Raw genomic sequence first — 22,992 nt, forward strand, 5'->3', positions numbered from 1 at the left:
TGGACTAATAACTGCTGAATAAATAAAGCACAGGAGAACTTCAAAATGTAAACCCTCCCTTCCCCTGACACACACTCCATGGAACAATGCCAATCTCATTTGCTAGCTGGCAAAACTGAGGCAAAACCCTTCTTTGCATTAGAGATAATGCTAGGCTTCCAACCACACCTCTGGAGTGGAAGGCATCAATGGTAACAGAAGGGTGAGTGGCCCCAGTGGCCTGTCTCCAGGATTCACCAGCAGTGGTTTAAAAGCCCAAGACAATGCTGGGCAGAATCAGGCTGGACTGCGGCACCCATTGGTTCCAGTGGAAGACAGGGTTGGAAACAGAACCGACCCAGCAATTGCAACCACCAGTTGATTGGGGCAATGGACTGTACCGGGCCCCCGTACTCGCAAGTACACACAAGAACCTGGTCTGGGTTCACCTCAGACAAAGGTTTTTAGGGATCCCCTCAATCAAAATGCCGGACTCAGATACCTGCCCAAGAAAAGACAGAAGACAGAACAAGTCAATCAACTACCCCAGCCATATGTTGGCAGTAAAAACAGGGCAAACAGAGACTCTAAGATGGACTATGTCAAATCAGAGGATTCCTCAGCGACCTCATCGTGCTTGGAATGGTGAGATTGGCAGCTATTCATAACTGCTGAACTATCAAAACCACTTGAGCAAGACCCTCGGAGCATGCCCATCAGAGACCTGGGATGGGTGGGAGACTGGGTGGGGTTTCTCCCTTTACCTCCCCCTTTACCCGAGATATAGAAAAAAAAATTGGAAATGAGAGTCTTATCCACTGAACCTTTGTGCCCTGATTAACTATATAAAGATTGTCAAAAATAAAATTTAAAAATGGAAAGAAATAAAAAGCCTAAGACAGAGGCTCAAGTCCAAGGACGGGGTGTGCAGTCCAGACACCCTCCTGTGCTGTGGCTTCCTGAAGGACAAAGACAGTGTCGCTGCCTCAAGGCATGTCCAGCCGAGGTGGTCCAGGTGACACAGACCCTCCCCAGCACGTTTCACTTCTCAGAGGCACCTTCTAGCCTCACTGAGCCATCTGTATCCCTGGAAAAAGCAGCCCAGACCTCTTCCCTCTGTGTGTTTCAAACCTGCCTCTTTGTGGACCACGATTTCAGCCAAGACCAAGGTCATAGAACCTAACCAGCAGCCCAGGAGCAAGCAGGCTGTGTTGGCAGTTTCTAGGTCTCCGAGTTGTACCCCAACCTTCAGGGCGGATCAGTCCACACCTGCCTTTGGGATGCACAGCCACCTTCTCGCAGTGCCACCACGGAGGATTCCTAACAACTCGTGGCACCCAGACCCATTGCCACGGCAGCGAGAAGCCAGATGAACACTCCGGGCACGGCCTGTTAAGAGCCCAGCCTTGGCTTTGCTGCAGAGCATCATCAGCTAGGTTATTCCCAGGCAACACACAGGAAGATGGCCCAAAAGACCGTTTTTGTTTCTACAGATTGCATTTGGGGGCAGAGAGCACTTCAGCTTCCTCACCCAAAGAGCCTTGATGGAAACAAAAATGCAAACAATGCAATGTTTTTTTCATTTCTGTGTGAAGACCACCCTCGGTGAGCAATGTTATTATGCCTATTTTATAGACAGGGAAACTTCAGCTTGGAGGAGGCATTTGCTCAAGGTCAGATAAAGTCACCAAGTAGCAAAGCCGGAAGCAAGAAGCTTCTCCTTCAGCCTCACAGGCTTTGTGAGTTGGAAAAAAAAAAAATTTTTTTTTTCAAGGCACAGCATCACCCACCAATATCTGCCTGGGAAAAATCCAGGAGCGAAAACATGGACGTGAAATGGACTGGATGTGTTCGGGGCCAGACAGTAACACATACCAAACTAGAAATTTCCAAACCAGAGAGCTCCAGCATCCCCAAAGAAAGGGAGGGTCGGTTCAGCTCCCCACCGACCTCGTCCTGAGGAGGTATGGCAGCCGCAGGGAAGGGAAGAGTGTGGAGAAAGCCGAAGCACCCCCTTCCCACACCCTGCACATCCTCCACCAGGAAGCAGCAAGTGCAACAAGAGTGACTTCGAAGTGTGCAGACCGATTATAGCTTTACTTTCAAAAGAGCTTTGATTGATCTTTTTTGATAGACCTGAAATAAATTAAACTAGATTGACTCACTTGAGAACGGACTCTAATCCCTTAGTCAGATCCCGGAGAACTCAAACCAAACCAGCTGTTAATTTGGGCTTTATAAGATAAAGCATGAGAAATCCAAGTTGATGTACCCCAGAGCAAAGCTTACATCATCTCGGGAAGCAATCGGCTCCACTGCTTCTTTTAGGAACTAATCAGTTCTCGGGCAAGTGCGTGCCAAGTCCTCCTCCCGCAACAGAACCAGCTCAGAGAGGAGAGGAAAGGAGAACGGGGGAACTATTGACTGCCTTGGTCCCCCAAGCAAGCTCGGATCCAGCCCGAGACCTCGCCAGGCTGCTTCCCGCAATCAGCTGTCTCCAGTTCTATAAACAGCCGGAGGCTCTACCGGGGCCCCAGCACCCACGGAACCGCAGCGAACGAGGAAGCGGCTACTCTCTCAAGATTTTTTTTTTTTTCCTTAAAAAGAGGGAGAGGAGGTGGTAAGATGACCCAGGAAAATAGTCCCCATGACTTCCTTATTCCCTCATCTTTGAAGATCTCACCGTGCCCTTTCTTTATCTTGCCTTCTGGGTGCCTTTGATTTGAATACAGGAAAGCTTTCAAGTGGCAGCTGCCCCTGGCACTAATAGAGTTAAGTAGAACACACACCACACACACACCTCTTCCCAAGCAAAGCTTCCCACACCACCAGGCTGCCCGCCTGCCATCTCTCACCAGCATTCTTTCCAGAGGGCACCAATGCCTCCACCCCCAGGGAAGATGGGCATTCACCTCTAGAGACCCCCTACCCACGGTCCTATCCACAGAGGCTCCAAGACAGCGCCTGCCCTTCCGAAAAGAGCAGCGCTGCCAGCCTCTTGCTCCCTAACAATGATGTCTCGTATAACATTCTGTTTACCGAACATAAGGGGATCAAGAATTGAAATCCAATTTAAGGAATTATGGTGCCTTCAGACTGTTTTTCCTCAACGATGAAAAAAGACAGGCATGTTGTTTCTGGAATTAGGCCAGAAGGAACTGATCCTCGTGGTAATACAAGGGGGAAAAAAAGGGAAAAGAAAATCAATGTATGTATTGGGGGAGGGGACGGCTAAAATCAGGAGTCCAAGCTGGAGTCACCCAACGGATGGCCTCATCCCGCGGTGGGATGCTGAAGCTGGCACCTCCCAGGCAGGATGTGGCCGCTCCCTGAACTGCTCTGGAGAAGCAGGAGGGACATACACAGAAGAGATGGACCAGCAGAATCCGTCCACTTGTCTGCACTCCAGCAGGCCATGCTATGTGAACGTGACCTCCACGAACCCCTACTCAGGGCTAGCACTGGGTCGGGACAGGTTTCTCCCCATCGTACAAATTAAAATAGGGCTCCAGGAGGTTGTATAACTGACATCTGCTGTGCCACACGGATAGGCACAGCAGACCTGGCTCCCCAGCTACCTCTGACTTGGGGACCAAAGAGCTCAGATGTGGCCCCAGAATGCACCCCCAGCTCCAGCTGCAAGGCCACTCTAGGGGCTCCTAATAGGCTCCTAGCTCCAGCGCTAGGCCTGCAAAGACCCAAGCAAGGAGCTATGCACAGGTAATTGAATAGCAAGACCTAGAGGTGCACAGAGCTCCTGGGTCCCGCACTTCAATTAGGAAGCTTCCTCCCCATCTGTAATTAATTCTTCACCACTGCCCACACAAAGCTCAGGTTCTCCCAGGAGGAACATGTCTCATCTCACCAAACACTGCCTGGGGAAACCGTTTTGTTGTTGGTGTTAATCATGGCAGGGAGGAGGACTATTCGATTAAGTAAATTAAGACATTTCTGATAGGTAGGAAGCAAATGAATCATCACCAGGGAACAAACCATGGAAAAAGTAAAGCAAGCATGGCTCTGGCTGCGAGGCCTCAGACCAACCAGCAGAGCGGGATAGGAGGAGTGGGAAGGTGAAGGAAGGCCACCAAGCCAGAGTCGGCCAACACACACACACACACACACACACACACACACACACACACACACACACACACCGCTCCAGCTCTCTAATTAACAAAGTCTGCTGAAATACAAATCCTTCTGCAAAGGGAGTGGGAGAATGCAGTTACATTTGTCTATTGTTTCACACCCCCTCCCCAAGCCGAAAGAGGGGGTAGGGAGTGGATGACAGGACATTGACCAAAACTGACTTGCTGATTCCCCCTATTCCGTGCCTTCTTTGTTCATTCCGGCCTCTGAAAGGCCCCCAGACAGGACAGCAATAAACACAGACATGCCGAGAAGGAGGGACAGCTAAACGGTGCTTCCTAGAACCAATGACTGCTTTCACGTTGACTGGGAGAACCAGCATCATGTCTTAACCGCTATCGAGTGTACATCACGCAGGACTAGCTGCACACTGCACGCCTGTCGCCCAGGCTGGAGTGCCAACAGGCCTGTGCAGTGTGTGCTGGAGAGTCCCATGAGAAAGTTCTAGCAAGCTGACCCGTGTTGTGGGCACAGATTCAACCACTGAGACACCAGCACCTCCTCCCAGAGATGCCAGCACCTGGAATGCCAGAGCAGGCAATCTCTGATCACCAGTTCCAAAGGTCTCTTGTCCTGGTCACCAACTGGCACAGCTAGCCTGGGAGGCAAAGTAGAGGAAGGGCTGTTACACGCTTGTTACTGCCTCGGACAAACAATAGGTTGACCACAGAGGCTGGCTGAAGCTCTCAGAGAACAACATGTGTTGCTGGGTCCCCAAGCCAGAAGCCAGGCCTCCTCGCCCCCCACGGAGAACCGGGGCAGGATGGCTGGAAATGCGTCTTTGGTGATGACGTCATAAGGCACAGCGACTCAGCAGAAGAGGGCAGAAACACAACCCACAGGCCACAAACACCAACTCTGTGTCGGTCAGAAGTCAAACCATCCTTAGCCTGGTCCCCCTTCGAAGTTTTCTGTTTTCCCTCCAGGGGTTGGGGGGAGGGAATAATTATGTTGCAATACGGATTTTTTTTTTACCCAAATTCTTTCCCAAAAGTAGTCCGGCCTGCCTGTCTTGTGGGAGAAGTTCCTAGGCTCCGGACTCTTCTGGGAGATGGTGGGGGCGTTAGATGAGGAAAAGTGGCCAAGAAGCCACAAGACCCTCCCTCACCAATCTCAAGGCTGTGGCAAGGGTTTCCACCCCAGCAGTGTCCTCAGGTTAACCCGTCACCCAAGTGTGCCTGGGGACACCCAGCCCTTCCCAGATGCCAGCCATGGGGCTGGGTCCCTCTGATGTATTTCACAATAAACTCTCATGATAAGTAAGTCCTATTATTAAATAAAAACAAAGACTTCAAGCAATTAAATAATTTGCCCAATTTAAAATTTCCAGTTTTAGGTAACAAAAATTAGGAAGCAAATATTAGTATTTATTAAAAAATAATAATAATAATAATAAGCAAACAAAAACAGTTCCTCCTCTATAAGGAAATCTGAGACTGGAATCTAATGAATGAGGAAAAGGCATTCCGGGCCAGAAAAAGCAAAAGGTGGGGACAACACACACAGCACTGGAAGAGCCACCCTAAGCTGGTCCCAGTGTTTGCAAAATTGCCCTCCAAGGTGTTACACAAAGAGTACAGGCAGGAGAGGGCCTAGGGGTGGCTGGCTGGGGACAGAGGACAGGACCAGTGGCCCTGTAGGCAGCAGTCCCCTGGACGCTCAGCCCCAGGCTAGCCATAAACTGCACATTCACGAGGTGCGATGGCGAGTGGAAACCACTAACTGTGACCAAACCAGAAGTCAGACCGTAAGATAAAAACCCACTCCCGGGGCAAAGCGCTGAGGCTGAAATCAAAACCATATCTGCTTTGCATGTGGCGTGTGGTTTTGTGTGGGCTCTTCACACGCCAGCTCTTCCTGCTGCCACCAGGTCTCCCCGTTCCTGCAGCTGCTCTATAGCTAAACTGTCACGTAGACCCACAGTCCACGTACTCCCTGGATGCCACTTCCCTGGGAAATGAATGTGTGGGGGTGGCGAGAGAGGGCGGCACCAGACCTGGTTTGCACCAAAAGCAGTCCTGGCACTTATCCTCCACAGCACAAAGTGACAAAAATCACCATCAACAGTGCTATGTTAGGATGTGTCCTGTGGTGGAGATAAACCAGCAAATTCATCCCACCTGCAAAGCCACCCAAGCAAACAGTTTTGCTTTGTTTTGGTTTTTTTTTTTTTTTCTGGGCATGAGGTCCTCCTCCCAGGGCCGCCCTCCACATGAACGAAATCTCTGCCTTGTTCACAGATCCCATCCTTCAGACAACAAATGGCTTCCCACATCAGATCTTCCACGGGGAGGCATCTGTCACAGCGTCCATCTACCAGCATGAAAATGTGACCACAGTGACAACTTTTATGAAAACACAAACCCAAACAGGGCGCATCCAACACATGCTTAGCTCATGGGTGCTTTCCAACTTCCTTGAACTGCTCCTTCAAGTTAAAAAAAAAAATCTGTACACTGGGTCTCGGGCCTGTATTTTTTTTTTTAATTAACAGGAAACCCTTGGCTTCTTTAGCAATTATGAAGCAATAAATGTTGCTGGATTCCAGAATAAAAACAACAGGACTGAAGATGGGAAAGAGGGACTCGGGGGATATTTGTCTTTGATTCGCAGGAAAAGAACCAAGTTCGGGACTCGGGGGACTCCTGGAACATTCCTGAATGGAGTCTCCTACTTTCTATGAATCATTCCAACTGTAAAATCACCCAAGCAAAACACAGTTTTGTTTCGCCTTTTTCTGGGCAGGGGGTTCTCCTCCCAGAAGCCCCCCACAAACATGAACAAAACCTTTATCTTGGTCTACCTCACGCGTTATCTCACTTCTGCGGCATATCCAATAGTCCTGGGTCTTCCGCTTACACATCTGGATCTTAGAGTGGGATCAAAAGGACAACACTTTCTCCCCACACATCACTGGGACATTTGAGCTGGGCTCCCTCGCCCTGCCTCTAAAGCAGGGAGCGTGAGATTTGGAAAAAAAAAAAAAACAGAGGGTCCTAAGAAGCCCCACCCTAGCACCCCCACACCTTTCCATCCTGCAAAGTGGATGCTTTCCTTATTTCTGTTCTCCAGATATCCTGCCTGCCTGATACACCCCAGCCATCTGACAGGTGCCTTGAGCCAAAGCGGACAGGGCCCCCATAGAACTCACGAAAGGCAAGGGAAACTTCTCTGGGTGCAAAAACCTGCAGCCCTCAAAGTGCATGCCAAGTTCATCAACCTCCTCCAGTGCCTTGGAGGTCTTCCATCAAGCAGAACAGACGGGGTTGGCCACGCTGAGGCCAGGGTCTCTTGGGTAAAGGGGGAGGCTAAAGCATTTCCAAAGTGTGATAGCTATGGCCTCCTAGTAACTCGACTAGAAACTTCCGATACTCTGCATTCAAAGTGCTGAAATGCTATTGCAAGGTCTTAATGTTTTATCATCTCCTCCTTATCAGTGCTGCAACTGAGTTGAAAGTTGAAAATTGCCAGGGAGTCAAATCTTATACAAGTGGCCTCCGGGGAGAAAGATATTTGCTCAGGGTGGGTACCAAATGGACCCCATGACCCCCCACAACCAACTGTCCCACCAATGACCAAATAAAGGAAGAAAAAAAATCCTCGGAGCCTTGGGCTGTCCCAGTGACTAGATTTATGGGCACTCAGGGCAAAAGGACACACCCACAAATTTCCTGGCTGTCCACTGGCAAGCTCCTGCGCAGTCTAGACTTTGAGGTTCCCCTTTCAACAAGCCAAGTCTCCAAATCCAATCCACCCCCAACCCCTGCACACACCCAAAAAAGAGAGAGGAAAACAAAGTCCCCCAAAACAAGAGACACCTCCCTGGAGAGGGGAGGGCGGTTCCAACAGCTCCTCCCAAAATAAAAGGAGACTGCAGCATTCTAAGACACTCCTTTGCAAAGCCAACGTAGTAGAGTTAGGGATTTAAAAAGTAAAATCATACACTTTTACACTTTAAAAACAAAATCACAAAATTCACAGGGAGTGTGACGCGCTGGTGTGAACTGGACGCAAGGTGCTGTCATACTGAAGGGTACGACTTTGGGAGGCATTGCAGAACAGCCACTGTGCGCAAAGCAGAACTGTTGTGGCTCAGCAGCTGTTTAAAAAAAAGGATAGAAATCCTCGGGGGGTGGGGGGGGAATAAGACAGCTCAAACTCCCTCTTAAATGTGCTAACACACAGATCTGGGGAACAACAATCCCATGCTGACTGCTTTCCAATAGAGAAACCAAAGCCCAAGATGACTAAATGTAGCAGTCTCTTCTCTCTCCCTCTCCAGACATTCTAGCCTCTTCTGGGCTTCCGGTTACAAGGCTGAGAAAAGGTACCAGGGGCAGCAGCAGCAGATGCCCTACCCGTCTTGGACTGTCAACAACATTTAGGAAAACTACTTCCCCTGCTCTCTGCTTCATCTGCTTTCCTTATTGGTTCATTTGCACAGCACCGCCCCTGCCCCCACAGCAGTTAGCACATCGTTTTGTCATTTCTGCCTGTCCCCACCATTAGTGTCAGCTGTTGCGACGACACCACAGCTGTCTGCCCGGAGTGGCCAGCAGCATCGACACACCCCCTTCCCCCAAGCAGTAACCCCCCTCGCCTTGACGAATGCTCAGCAACACTCATACATCATTCCCAAATTGGTCCAAACGAATGGAACACAGCTCTGCTTAACATTACGAGATTTAAATGGATTTTCTCTCTACAGGTCTGCCCCATAATTGGGTTTATCCATCTTGTTGAAGTACAGTTTACACTTGCTAACATCACGCCAATTCAAGCTACATTTTCTGCTCCAGTGGCAGGAGCAAGGCAGATTTGTCATCGGATCATAACAGGTAATTCAAACAACAATTAGTTTGATGACGGCCCGTATGTCATTGTCTGCTCCTGCAGCCCAGCTCCCACCCGGTGCGCTCTGTTCCTCAAGATGAATTGTCTTCACAATTCTTCAATTTCAATCATCAACAATGCTTACTGAATCGACTAAGAATCTAGTGGCACAAGACCATCTTGCCTACAAGGCGGCCTCCCCAAAGCCCTAGTGGAAAGAACAGCCCATCTCCCTGGGAGGGCTGCAGCTACCGCCCACAACACATACACATGCACAAGCACACGCACACACACTCTCTCTCTCTTTTTCAAACCTAGGGAGGAAGTTTCCAATTTTTCAAGCCAACCCATTTATTTTGCTTCTCCAATCTTAACCTCAAAATCCAGGGAGGCACAGTGTCTAGGTATACAAACAAATCTTCATTCATCTACAAGTTAGAAAATACCTGCTTACGTCGCTAAGCGAGTAAGTGACCACTATCCAAACAACACAATGAGCAACACTCTTCGGGGGTTAAAAAAAATTGTGGGGGCTAAAACTGGTTTTGGTGGAAGCCCTGTGAAAATGAGAAGACCATTATGTAAATATCAATCTGTCCATATATGGTCACCCCATTGTTTGCACCATCCCACAGTCATGAGGACAGGCGATAAAGTCATGCACTGAACAGGAACTGAAATCCAACTTTGACAGACTTAGAAAAGAGCCCACTGGTTCACAAAGGGGCAGAAGACCCATATTGGAGAATGACGTTGATTATAAGAGAAAAAAAATTACTACTGGCTTTCAATGCTGTCACAGATGTTACTATTCAAAATTTCAAGAAGCATCCACTGATTGCTGCCCTGACTCGGTCCAATCTCACAGACCCTTTCTGCCTCCTTCCTGCCCACAGCTGTGGATCTGATGCATCCAGACCCAGCCCACTTTGGGCACCACAGCATGGTGCCACACAGATAAAGACATGAGAAAGCAACCACCTCAGCCCTTCAGAAGAGTTTATATTCTGGTCAAACGGAACAAGGACGAGGCAGAATTTCCAAGTGACTTGAGAGAAATGCAAACAGCAAGCAGGAGGAGTCATAAATCCTTGTTACCCAGCAAAGATAGTCCCGGTTATCAAATCTATCATGTGGGGACACTCTTGACAGAAGAAATCTACAATGCATGTCAGGATGAGGTGTTCACTAAACCTGCAAACAAGTCCTGCATGGTTCAACAGTGAAACCAGCAGCTTGCACAGTGCCCAGCTCCTGGGTCACTTGACCTTGCTGATGTAATCCCTCCTGACCCTTTGTGAGTCAGGTAGTACCAATATCCCATTTTACAGATTAGGAGGCGAAAGCCTACAGAACTGAGGCTCCAACCAGCACTGTCGGACTCCAGAGGTGCAGATTCAACCACCCACTTCCTCTTCACTCTCGCATCACTGGTAGTCTGCACCCTACAAACTACCAAACCAAGCTGAGGGTTCTCAACCAGGGGCAATTCTGAGGAACACTTGGTAACCTCTAGAGACATTTTTGCTGAGTGCTGGCCACATCAAGTACAGAGAAGTCCGACCAGTGTTGAGATTCAGCGGGTTAAGTCATTGCTCACAAGGCTGGGGTTAGAAACCCTGCACAGTGGTGGGGACGGGGGTGGCGGGCAACATAGTTGTCCTACAACAACAAGTCAAGCCACTCTGACACCAGCATCCAATATACATGCCAGTGTGAGCCCAGCTGCTCCACTTTTGATTCAGTTCCCTGCTGATGTGCAAGAGAAAGCAGGGGGACATAGTCCTGGGTACTTGGGACCCTGCCACCCACATGGGAGCTCTAGAAAGCTCCTAGCTTCAACCTGACTCAGCCCCAGCTTCTGCCAATCATTTGGGGCGTGAGTGAACCAGAGGATGGTAGGTCTTTCTTTGTCTGTCTCTCTGCCTTTCAAACAAATAAATAAATCCTTTAAACAACAAAACCTGCACCAAGCCATCCATGCTTGTCCAAGCCTTCCTATAACCAAGCGCAAAGATAGGCCAGCTTCCACTTGGGCCTCAATCTGTGTTCTACATGGGGTAAGCAAAGATCTTACAAACTGTACCCCCTAAGAAAATGGGTTTTAGGAAGATGCTTCAAGGAACCCGCACCTCTGTTTCTGCTGTTGTTTTCACACACACATCACAGATACAGAGCAATAAAGTACATACAGCTGCTTACAAACTTTAAACTTTTCAGGGTATTCATCATTAATATTCAACACACTGCCTCTCAGCCTGTGGCTGTGGAAGGCCCTCAGGAATAACGGTCTACACCATTTCTGATTCATGAAGAACATGCAGAGATTTCGAGGTAAACTGGCAAGAAGGAAAAATACATATACATATATCACTGATCTGTTTGATCAGAACTTGATAGCATCCAACCAAATCAAACTCAGGAGGCAAATTAAGTGTTAAGTCCAATAAGCCTGGGAGTGCCAGCCATAACCCATTTAGAAATTTCTGTCCTCTGCTCTGTAGCCATGGGATTTCCAGGAACTTCATAAAAAGTCAATACCATAAAGTGGAAATGATGAAGTTATCATGAAGAAAGCACAGCCAGCTGACTGCCACAGATTCAACCATGAGAGCCACTTGGCACAGCCAAAGGTGCAGCACACAGATGGTAACAGCACAGCTGCCTTCTCTGCCTGTCCCTTCTCCAGGCGAGCACTGTGAGCCAGTCTACTCCCAGTGACCTTCCCAGCATTCCTACACCCCGTGCAGGCTGGTTCCCCCACACGCCTTACCACAGTGGAGAATGAACAGATACAAATATCTCAACTCATACAAAGACACTGATATGATTAGCACAGACATAGGTTTAAAAATGATATCAATAAGAATGGTAAAACTAGCTTGTATTTTATCTGGCCAATGTAATGCAACTGCTACTGGCTTAGACAAGACACAAACTTGTACTTAAAAGAAGAAATAAAGCTGAGTTGCATTTCTGGATTCCTCTCTCGCCATGCTTCCACCAAGAGGTGGACCCTTGGACACCTCTTTGCACCTCACATCCCAGTCCAGATGGAGATTACCAGGCTAGTCCCCAAGATGTCATGGGCTAAGCCAGAGCCTGGGATGCCCACATCAGATGTCACAGTGCCTCATTCAAGGCTCAGTTAGGTCACTGTCAATACAACTTCCTGCTAATACATCTTGGGAAGCAGTAGGTAGGTTAGGGCTCCAGGAACAGGGCCGTGGCCACCCAGATGGGAGAACTGGGTTGAGTTCTGAGCTCCCGTCTTCAGCGCAGACCCTGCTGCTGCAAACCGTTAGAGAATGAACCAGCAGATTCAATATCTCAATCTTGAGCAATCCTGCTCTTTCAAGTAGATAAAAATCGACTTTCTTTTAAGCCTATATCTTGCCCCATTCTTAGTGCAGGCTGTGCATCAGCAGCATCACCTGGGAGTCGGAAATGTAGAGCCCCCAGCCCACCAGCAGATCAACAGACCCCAAATCTGTTCCTCAGGATGGCCTGAGAAATACGAGAAGTACCTGCAGTCAGGGTCCTTCAGCCTGGGGCTCTGTCGGCTTCGCCCAAGACTACTGCCAACTCAGAGGGTGATGGCAATCCACTAAATGCTCCACGAACCAAGGCTCCTGCCACCTGCAGGGACCTAGGTCACCCTCAGAACTCAGCACGCACCCTTCTCTCCCCAAAAAGAGGAAGGAGAGCCAAGTGAAAACCACAAAACCAACCCCAAAACGGCCTTCCCCAGTGGTTCTCTAGTAAAAGTGTGAGCATGAAAAGCATCCGAAGACAGAGAATGGGGTACAAATCCCAGGGGCCCTAAGATCGCTGACCCCCAATCCTGTGTGCTGGAAAACTTTGACAAACCAGGGATATCCCTGCCAAACTCCCAGTGACACCCAACTGTCCAGGGCAGGGCCTGAGTCCGAGCACAACCAGGTGGCATGAGGCCAGGGCTGGGCCTCACTGTAGCTCCCCGACATGGGCATGCACACCATTTAGAAACACCTGAAAACTGCCAATGCCAGGACTCAGCCCAGAACCACAGAACCTGGGACCCTGCTAAAGGTCAGCAGCACAAACGGCTCTCTAGGTGATGGATGACACAGTCAAGTTCACAGAAACTGACCTGGACCAAAAGAACGGGAATCTGCAAGGAGCAAAGGGAGCACTTGGGACGGGCGAGCAGCTCTCAGGTGAGCATCCGGGTCGCTGGTTGGGAGTCACTCCTCAGGACACTGCCCTGAGACCCGTCGGAGCACCAGGCTGATCAGATATTGCAGAAACTAGCTGGGTGAAGTCCTTGTCCCAGAGCCTTGCCCTGTCACCCTGCTCAGGCTTGACCCCAGCGGTCCTTGGATAAAACATAAACTCAGCTATCTGTACCCTCATTCCTTAAATGAAGATAATGGTGAATGATATCAGGCTTTCCTTTGTGTTACTATCAGAAACAATAAATAACCCACATAAAGCACTTCACACACACCCTACGCCTCGGGAGAAGTCAAAGAAACATACATACACTGCTATTATCACCAAGTAATATTACTGTGTCCGACCCCTAGACCAAGCACACTACTGTTTCATCAACAAATGCCTCTTCTAGAGCTGTACAAAAATACCCACTGTCTTCTCAAAAGCTTGGAGCTGCAAGGGCCCCTGGCTCATGAAGCTTATCGGAACAGTGGGGCAGTATATTTTCTCAGGCAAAAAGAAAATGCTATTCCAGCCCAGCCCTCAGCAGCCCCCAGCTCCTATTCACCAACAAAAAATGACTGAGCAGCCAATAAATGATCAATTGATTGATTTCAGAAGAGCCTAAGGCATCAATTTGCAAACTTCAACAAGCTAAAAATAACACCTCTATCAAAAACATCACCCCCAGGCTGAGCCAGAAGTACACCAGATTACAGAGAATGGGCACCTGGAAGTCACCAGAACTGAAGCGTGGGAAGAGCACGGATTTCCATCAACTTCCCTCGAGGATGAAATTCCAGAGTCCCTCAATAAATATTTTTGAATAAAAAGAGACGGACATAAGTTAGGCAATTGGCTAAAACTCATTATAGAAAGTAAATGACGAGTTACTCAACATCCACAGGGTTTGCCAAACTACCCCAGTGCACGCACACACATAAACGCACACATGCCCATGCAGGCATACACATGTACAATCATGCACACAGACATATATTTGCATATGCCTGCACATGTATACACATACACACACTTGCCCTTGATTCCCTGTAGACAGTGGGCCAGAAGTCTCACAGGTAGAGCTTGCTAGGGAACTACAAGCAAAATCAAGCAAATAATGCCTACAGGAAGTGAATCCATTCCTGGAAGCTCTCCTCTTTGCCCTGATCTGCAAATGTTCATGAAAAGTAAAGGCGCCAGGGACACTGCAATGGTCCTGAACACCTGTCCACAGGAGTGATTCCCCAGCCACGTTCATCACAAGCAGCGAGGGCCTTGCTTGGGCAGAGGTGGACTCCAAACTAGGCACCTGAGGCCCATCCACCTCTGAAGACGGAGCAAGACCATCCAGGAGGAAGGCGTGGCACAGGGCAAGGACATCCTCCAATGTCCCAGCCGTCTTCCGGACTCCTGGCTGAGCCAAGACCAAGGCCAAGACCCAGGCAAAGGGTTACTGCGTGGAGAGGCTGCGATGGGAACTGACCAGTGCAAAGATGCGAGCAAGAGCAACACTCGCTCAAAGACTCCACTGCTCAGCTGTGTAAACAAATAAAACGGTCCATTTCTTCTGGATCCTCTCCTAGCTGTCTTTGTGCACACTCAACCACAAGCGCACGCGCACGAGCACACACCACTTCACATCTAAAAAGAAAAACAACCAAGAAAGGTCTACGGGACGGGTGTTTTTGTTTGTTTTCACTGCATGTGGAGTTTTGTTTTTTTTTCCCCCTCAGTCACATCTGACTTAGTGTTAAAACATCAACCTTTGGCCAAAGTACTCCTAAAACAAAGTTCTAATTGGCTCTGAGGTAGCTCCTGACAACCAAGGGAAACATCTTCCGTGGGCCTTGACCTTGATCCCCACATTGCTCTTGGGGTTGTAACTGCAGGGAGAGCCTGGTGAGGGGCGAGCTCTTCAGGGAGACCACAGAGAAGTGAGACACTGATGCCCTGCAGGGCAGCCAGGCCAGCAGTTGTGACCTTATGCACCTGCAGTATGGGTCAACCTCCCAGGTCCCAGTCTGTTGAGCCGTCCTCTAGGTCAGCAATCACAATACAAAGAGTTGGGGGTCAGAGGCCTGAGGCCAAAGCCCTGCAGGAGGGCCTCACACCTAGATCATTGCCCCTCCAGCAGCGTATCCCTCACCCACCCAACAACCACTGTGCTCAGTACACTGGAGGACCACTCAGAACTCCACCATTCTGGCATGCAAATCTCTCTTGAACGTATCAATGCAGAATTAAGCACATGCCCCAGGCCTCTCAAAGGCCGCTCCTGGTGAATGAAAGACAGAAATGAAGCATGTTTTCCCCTCAAAGATCGGGCTATTAGATCCTGTTATTAGAACTTTATTCTTAACTTGAGTGTTGTCCGGGTTTCAATAACAAAAAGCATAAGCATCAGGAACACATCTGCATGTGGAATACAACACAGCAACAAAAAAAGAGCTCATCTACCCACACTAATATGGAGACAGGATCCTGAGTGAGGTCACACCACCAGCGTGTTCCAGGTGATCCGATTTCTCAGAAGCCAAAACTAATCAACAGAAAGGAATTTCACTGGGAGCAGGAGACACAGGAAGAAGCTGGAAGCCTGGGAAGTCAGCAAACTACAACATCCAGAACGAAACCCAATGATTGACTGCCTGTTGCTCTAGTTTCACTGGAATATGGCCATTCTCATTCCTTTACGTCCACCTCTGCACTCAAACCACAAGGGCGGAGCTGAACAGCTACAGTGGAGTCCGCACAGCTCCCCAAAACCTAAAGTATGTGTTTGTTCTCAAGATGTTCATATGCGTGACATTTCATCCTCCTTTCTACTAAATGCTGTGCACTGCGTTGTGTTTATACTTGGGGATGCTATTGTAGCACAGCACATTAAGATACCACCTGGAACACCTCATAAGGACTGCTGTATTTCTGATCCAACTTCCTGCTTAGCATGCCTAGGAAAGCAGCAGAGAATAGCTTGGACCCCTACCACATGTGTAGAAAACCTGGATAAAGTTCTAGGCTCCCAGCTTTGGCCTGACCCAGCTCTAGCCAATGTAGCTATTTGGGAATTGAACCAGTGGATGGAAGCACTCGCTCCCTCTCTCTCTCTTTTTCTCTCTCTCTTTGCCTCTCCCTCTCTAATTTAGTCTTTCAAATAAATAAGTAAATCTTTTTTTTAAAAAAAAAGTTTTAATTATGCTACAATGCAAATGTTCAAAAGTCAACAGAATCAAATAACTATGTCTTTGCCATATGTGCAGAACACCTGGACTGAGTTCCTGGCCCTTGCCTCTGGCCCCAGCTCAACCCCAAGATCACGCACATTCGGGGAGTGAACCAGCAGAGGAGCGTTTGTTCTCAGTCCCACTGCCTCAAAATCAGTGGGGAAGTTACCAGCCTAGCAACTGGTTTGTGTCCAAAGGATGTGACACGTCTGTAGAATTACCCAGGTCACTCAGAAACAGCGACCTTGGCCACATCCCAAAATTAAAGGAGGGACAGGCAGGGGAAAGAACAGGAATTAGTGTTATGCACACTGCCACACTTCTCAAGGTAATTTTAGGACATAGGTAGTTGGGCAACGAGCTCAGCACCTATGAAAATACAGTATCTGTTAAGGTTAAACAGCTTGTTTTGTTTCCAGGGAAGAAAATTCTACCCTAACAATCACCTCACTTTTCAACCTTGAACAAGAGGGACAGCAAAATTTCCACTGCCGGCTGAACCTGCTCACACCACCCTGGCCTCTCACCCCTACATCACCTCCACGGATGCCTGGCTGGTCCAAGGCACTCTGGGAATGGTAGCATTTTGTCCAGAGTTTCTTCTCCCTTTTTTCTTCCTTCACCTCTTTTGTTTCTGGCCGTACGTCCTTCGACAATCACACTAAAATCACAGTTCCGTGCCTTTTTGCTTGGGCTCGTACTGGTCCCACAGACTGGGAGAGAATGAACACTTGGGGCATGATGCTGGGTCTCTGATAAATCGCCTCTCTGTTTGCCCACATGGGCATGAAGCCTCAGCAAATAGAGGCAGAGCGAACAATACTACCTGTTCATGCAGACATAGCACTGGTCTCAGTGCCCCAGACAATGAGCTCTGTAATTTACTCCTGAGAAAGAGCCTCCCATGGCCTGCACTGTGCCAGGTGCTTTGGAGAAAGATGAACAAGGGCTACTTCAGCCACGGGTGTAAAGATACAACAGCTGGTCCGGTCTCGGCTGGGCTCCCAGTGACATGGCCCCAGCCAGCCTTTCCACACTGAGATAAGGATCAGGATCCCATTCAGCCTCCACAATCCACGTACCCCAGGCAGCCTGGTTTTCCAGCATCCCAGCAGATGTAACAGCCCTGGGGACACTGTTTATCCACCTGGTTAGGGCGGAGGTTGGTTCCCTTCCCAAGCCCTGGGTCCCAAGGACCTGCTGGCAGCAACACTTTGTGCCATTTGCCACAAGGACCCAGGGGGCCACAGGAAGTGTGGCCACAAGGACAAAGGCAGCCTCAGGCTTAAATCAAGAGGTGTGCTTTCCCCCACGCAGTCTGCGGGCTACATACCCGCGTGCACAGCTGATCAAAATACTTCTGAAATCAGTCACTGTGGCCTGGAAATGAGCACAAAACACCAGGGATCCACCAAATAAAACATCTTTTGTTTCACACGTTTCTCCCTTGGAGCCATTCCACTGACCTGGAGCAGATAGCCATTTGAAAGTCTTGATGGCGCGACACACAGATCTAGGGTGGTCCAGATACAAAGATACCACGTGACCAGAGCTCACCTCTACATACAGGAGAACTTCAAAAAGTTCATGGGAACATGGAAAGGAGACATCAGCTGACTTTGCTGGTAAGGAAAATTTGTAAAATTCATGCAGCTTTTTTTTTTTAAAAGAATATACAACTTTTGAATTTCTGTTCAGTTATTTATCTGAGAGGCAGAGCACTTCTGCCCATGACCCGATTTCAGAAATGCCTGCAACAGGCAAGGGCTGGGGGCCAAGCTGGGCCAAGTCAGAGCCAGGAGCCTCGGGAACTTCATCTGGACCTCCCATGTGGATGGAAGGGCCCCAAGTACTTGAGCCATCACCTACTGACTAACTGGGTGCACCATGGCAGGAAGCTGGATTTGGAAGCAGAGCTAGAACTGAAACTCGGGCAATGTGGTTTGGGATGACACAGACTTCTCAAGCAGTGCCTTCCCTGCCAGGTCAAAGGCCTGCTCCTACACTATGCACCTTTTCATGAACTTTATGAAGTACCCTGCAAGTCACCTGCAAGGACTGAACAGGCAAACACGCATGAAGATAATAAGCCAACATCAATTCCCAAGACCCAGACTGCCATAGCATCTCAAAAAAAGATTTCAAAGTGTTCCTTCAAAGGGTTAAACCAAAATACACAAACACACACACTCACACACATCCAAAGTTTGGGCACCATTAGTTACACCATGAGGCACATGCAAGCCAGGCAGACGGACGAAAATCGCATTAGTCTGCCCTCCCTCCACCACTGCTCTCTGCTGGCCTCAGTTCAGCTCTGAGGCTATATTAGTCCCTGATTTGTTTAGCCATTGGATTGAAGAGAATGGAAGTACTACGTGAGCAGGAAACAGGACACTCATCAGTAGCTGGGATCTGTCGCCTGTTCCTTCTAGCACTTTGAGTGTCATATATCAACAGGCCCCAGAGAAATCAACATTTCAGGACAATCAGGTCAAAAGTGATATTCTTAGCACCACTTAACAGGATTCTGATCCACCGGAAACAACTCTCGGGCTGTCACAAAGTCTCCTCTCCCATCTCTCCCACACCTCCTTGATGCTGCCCCTTGACATTTTGTTACCACCATTTTACTTCCAATTCAGGACCCCTCCCTGGGGATGGGGGCGGAGCAGCAGCCAAGTGGAGCCTGCAAGCCCCTGCTGCCTGATCAAGAAACTTAACAATACACACAGGCTTCTCTTTCTTTCCCTATCTTTCAGCCATTTTCGTAGGATCTGTTCCACTCTTCTTTCTTCTTTGCCCCCCACTGCTGCCTCCTCCCGTGACTCCACCACCACCATCACCACCACCACCACCACCACCAGCATCATCATCACCATCACCATCATCACCACCACCATCACCATCATTATCGTCATCATCTTCATCATCACAATCATTGTTGGGGGAAGGGACACAGAATAAAAGACACAAGAGACCTACATTATTGACAAGTCAAGTTCAGAATCTCTTGCATTTTCCTACCTGAATTGCAATCTGGTGTTCAATCGTTTTGTACGCAGAGTAATGTGTGCTGCCGGACTGAAAATGGAGCTGTAGAAAGAAACCAAATCAAAGCGTTCTGCTTATGTCACAAACTACAAGAAAACATCTTAAGCAGTTTATGAATAGCAGACAACCCTTCCTAGATTGAACTGCAGCCTTGGCATTCAATCAAGACCTGTGTACTTTTATTTTGTTGCTATGGATAAGATGATCATAATCATCCAAGGTAAAGTAAAAAATCACACAGTGTCTATTCAATAAGCAAAAAGGGGAGGGAGTGGCCAGGAGGGAGAATCAATGACATGAAAAGGAAAAGGCCGATGCCCATTAAGACGTAAAGGAAGTCAGTGTGCCGAGCGCGAGGCAGAGAACACGGAACTGTGTGCCAGGCAAGAGGGCAGATGACGAGAGACACGAGGAGGAGCCACGAGACTGCCTACAGCATAAGCCCCCTTCAGTCCTCACCAGGCCCTGGCCCTGCAACCCAGTTCTATTTCTGGGAAAGCCAATGCGTGTGTGCAGCAGGATTGGGGGGCCACCCGATGCCTGATGCATTCTTTCACAATGACGGAGCCGTGCATCCCAGGACTTCTCTGGGACCTGTACTCTAGTAATCCACACTTCCCCAAAGCAGAGCCAAGTCCTGTCCGAGCGGCGCCAGTTCTCCAGGGACCAGCCATGGTGGCAACCCAGGAAGGAACAGGCCCCTGGTCTAGGCAGTCAGACCCTCCAAGGGGCACAAGGTTTAAGCCCCTCTTCTGCTTTCCCTGAAATACCCCGCCCCTCCAGACCACCCACCAAAGAGGCAGGTGTCCCCAGAACAGAAAGGAAAACCGGAGGCCTCACCCCTATTTTCATTCTCCCAAGTAAATCCCCCTGAATCCCGGGATCCTCCCCACTTGTTAATCTTGGGAGCCACCCAACAGGGAAAACAAACAGCATCTGCTGACATAAACACCACAGCTCTCACTAAAGGATCTCAACCACTCGCAGAAACCCAGCTTCCCCTATGGCATCCCAGCAAATGACCCGCCAGCCCAGGATGACGAAGCGCCTTTGGGGGATTGCGGCCCATCCCTTCCTTGCACCACGAGCAAATGAGCTGCACCTCCAAACTAATCGTAGTGAACGGCTGCTTCCTGCTACCAGTGAGCTGCAAGTGCGATTCAGGCTCAGTTAATAATGTGCATCTTGCCCCTAGAAGAAAAATCACCCACTCCACAAGGTTGTTGCTTTGTTTTGTTTTGTTTTTTGAAAGAACCGAAAAAGCAGCTCACTAAAGAATGTTTTGAATGAGCTTCAAGATAAACACCATACGGCAGAAACCAAATCAGAGGAAGTGGTCTAAATCCATCCCGCCCACTGCAAAAGGCGGCAGGTATCCATTTTAGGATGAAGTGAACTCTCACACAACGTGATCTGCTTCAAATCAACAAAACATTACACACACGTGTGCAGAGTCCGTCTCAAAACACAATTAATTACAATTAAAAAGAGGCCCAATAAAGGTAGATCAAAAGAAAAAAATTCCTAGAGCTGTCAAAGCAGAGTGTCAAAGAGACACCCTCCGAAGAACATAAAGTGTGAGCTGAGCATGGAAGCTATCTCACACACACACACACACACACACACACACACACACACACACACACACACAGACCCTCGCTCCCTCCAGGGCAGCAGATCCAAATTAAACCACTGGAAAGGAAAGATGAATTTGCACCCTTTGTGCCCCTGTCCCTTTTGTAAAACCTGCCAGTCAGTATGCAGAGATTGCACTAATTACTGTGACAATTCTGCATCATGTTAAAACAACTTTTGCGCCTAGGTTTCTCTGCGGGTTTGGAATTCTGAGCTGAAGCGCAGCTCTTGTCTGAGAGGCGGGCTGTCCTTCTCTGCAGAACAGGCAACACTAACAACTTGCCCCTCTTTCGGCCCCTTGTATTCTCCACTTTTCCAATTGTCTGGTTCAGGGCTTAATGGAAATTTGTCCAAGCTTTTCTTCCCACAAACCCTGTGGAGCCCTAGGCGATCTGCACTTGGGGTAACCACAGAATCTTACATTGTCAATTAAAATTGAATGGACACCTGAAAATGAAGGGTATGTCAGGGAGAAAAAAAAAAAATCATAGAGGCAGAGCCTTAACGAATAAATTAGTGAAACTTTGGCAAATCCAAGAGCAACTTTCATTCCTCCTATTCCTTCTTGCTCATCACCACTCAAATAACACCATCAAGCCAGAGCTTGGAGGGGTGTGGAGGGTGGCACCAGGGCAGCACATAGAGACATATACTGCAATGCGGATAACAAAACCATCACTGCCAGTTCCTAGGAACTCTAGCAGTGAAACTGACATCCAGGACAAAGTTCATTTTACCTACACACAATCTCCATCCTAATGCCCCAAGCAATATAATTTCCCTCAAACAACACCTGAAAATTTCCAACAACACCAGAAAATCGTAGACCAACACACACCCCACCCAAGCAGCTCCTTCTTGGGTGTAAGCCACACCTTCCTCCCTGCCAGTCACCTCCCCGTTGTACTTTCTGCAAGCTACAGCAATCAAGATTGAAAATCCTCTTTTCCCCTTTGGGTTTCCACTCCCTCCTGTCCCAAAGACACTTCTGAAATGCTCACTTTCAATCGTCCCAGTTAAACTCCACTGATACATTGCTACAGTGAGGCTTTTAAAGATGAAGATAAAAATAGCAACATCCAGTCAAACCATGGCACTCCAAACAGGGACCACCACTGGGGGCTCTCTGGAAGTTGTGTGGAAAGGCAGTATAAGAGACACTGTGTATTTTGGAAGGGGAGGGAAGATTGAGGGACCCTGGGCAAGATGGCTAAGGTTTCCCTGAGCAAGGAAGCCCAAAGGCCCGTGCCCTGAAGTCGCCTGGCTCACCTCAATTCTGCATCCCTGCCTCATTCAGCAATAACCTGGGCCTCCCTCCCTGGAAGGCCCAAGAGTAACCCAGTGAGAATTCTGAGGACTTCTTCCGTTTCCTTCCTATCCTCCTAAGAGACTCACATCCAAATTAAACCTTTGCCCCGTCGTGCTGGCTTATGGAAGTCAAGTCCCGCCCTGCCTCTGGCAACTGCTCCCCCCAGCCCCTACACCTGTCCACAGAAGAGCCCACTGGGCAGTTCTCAGCATAGGCCTACAAAATCCTCTAGCAGCTTCGAACCTGGCATTTTATGATCAAGCACGCCCCTTGTTTTACTACCAATCACTGCTACTGGCTCTAACAGATACCCCAGAGGGAAAAACAACATATTCCAAACATCCTCAAAGTATGCTTAAAAAAAAAAAAATTAAAATCTTATGTTGCTTTTCCTTCAACCAAGTTAACTTCCAACATGATGAAGATTAATTTTTGATGCCTATTCCTTCTGCTAAATTGGGATGAAGTAGAGCATTTACTTTCTCTTCCGTTTTATGAGTTACCTGGAAAGTGTGTGTGCAAACATAAATAAATAGATCCCTTTTCGAAGAACATTTGGTTTTCTGGTCTACTTTTCTACTGTAGCTACTCCCTGAAACACTTAGT

At 48.6% G+C, this 22,992-nt stretch overlaps 1 protein-coding gene across 23 annotated transcripts in view; it reads right to left on the reverse strand.

Moving 5' to 3' along the window:
• The window catches only part of TCF7L2 (transcription factor 7 like 2), a 181,405-nt gene that overhangs the window by 148,825 nt on the left and 9,588 nt on the right, over nt 1-22,992 (reverse strand). For 8 of the 23 annotated variants that reach the window (XM_040992078.1, XM_040992081.1, XM_040992080.1 and 5 more), the window contains exon 4: nt 19,416-19,484. The exons of the other annotated variants lie outside the window; for them this stretch is intronic. In XM_040992078.1, the coding sequence (XP_040848012.1) occupies nt 19,416-19,484 (69 nt within the window). The remainder of the gene's footprint in view (nt 1-19,415; nt 19,485-22,992) is intronic. 23 annotated transcript variants of the gene reach the window in all.

Source organism: Ochotona curzoniae, unplaced genomic scaffold, assembly GCF_017591425.1.
Source record: "Ochotona curzoniae isolate NIBS_2020 unplaced genomic scaffold, NIBS_Ocur_1.0 contig_66, whole genome shotgun sequence".
Classification (NCBI taxonomy): domain Eukaryota; kingdom Metazoa; phylum Chordata; class Mammalia; order Lagomorpha; family Ochotonidae; genus Ochotona; species Ochotona curzoniae.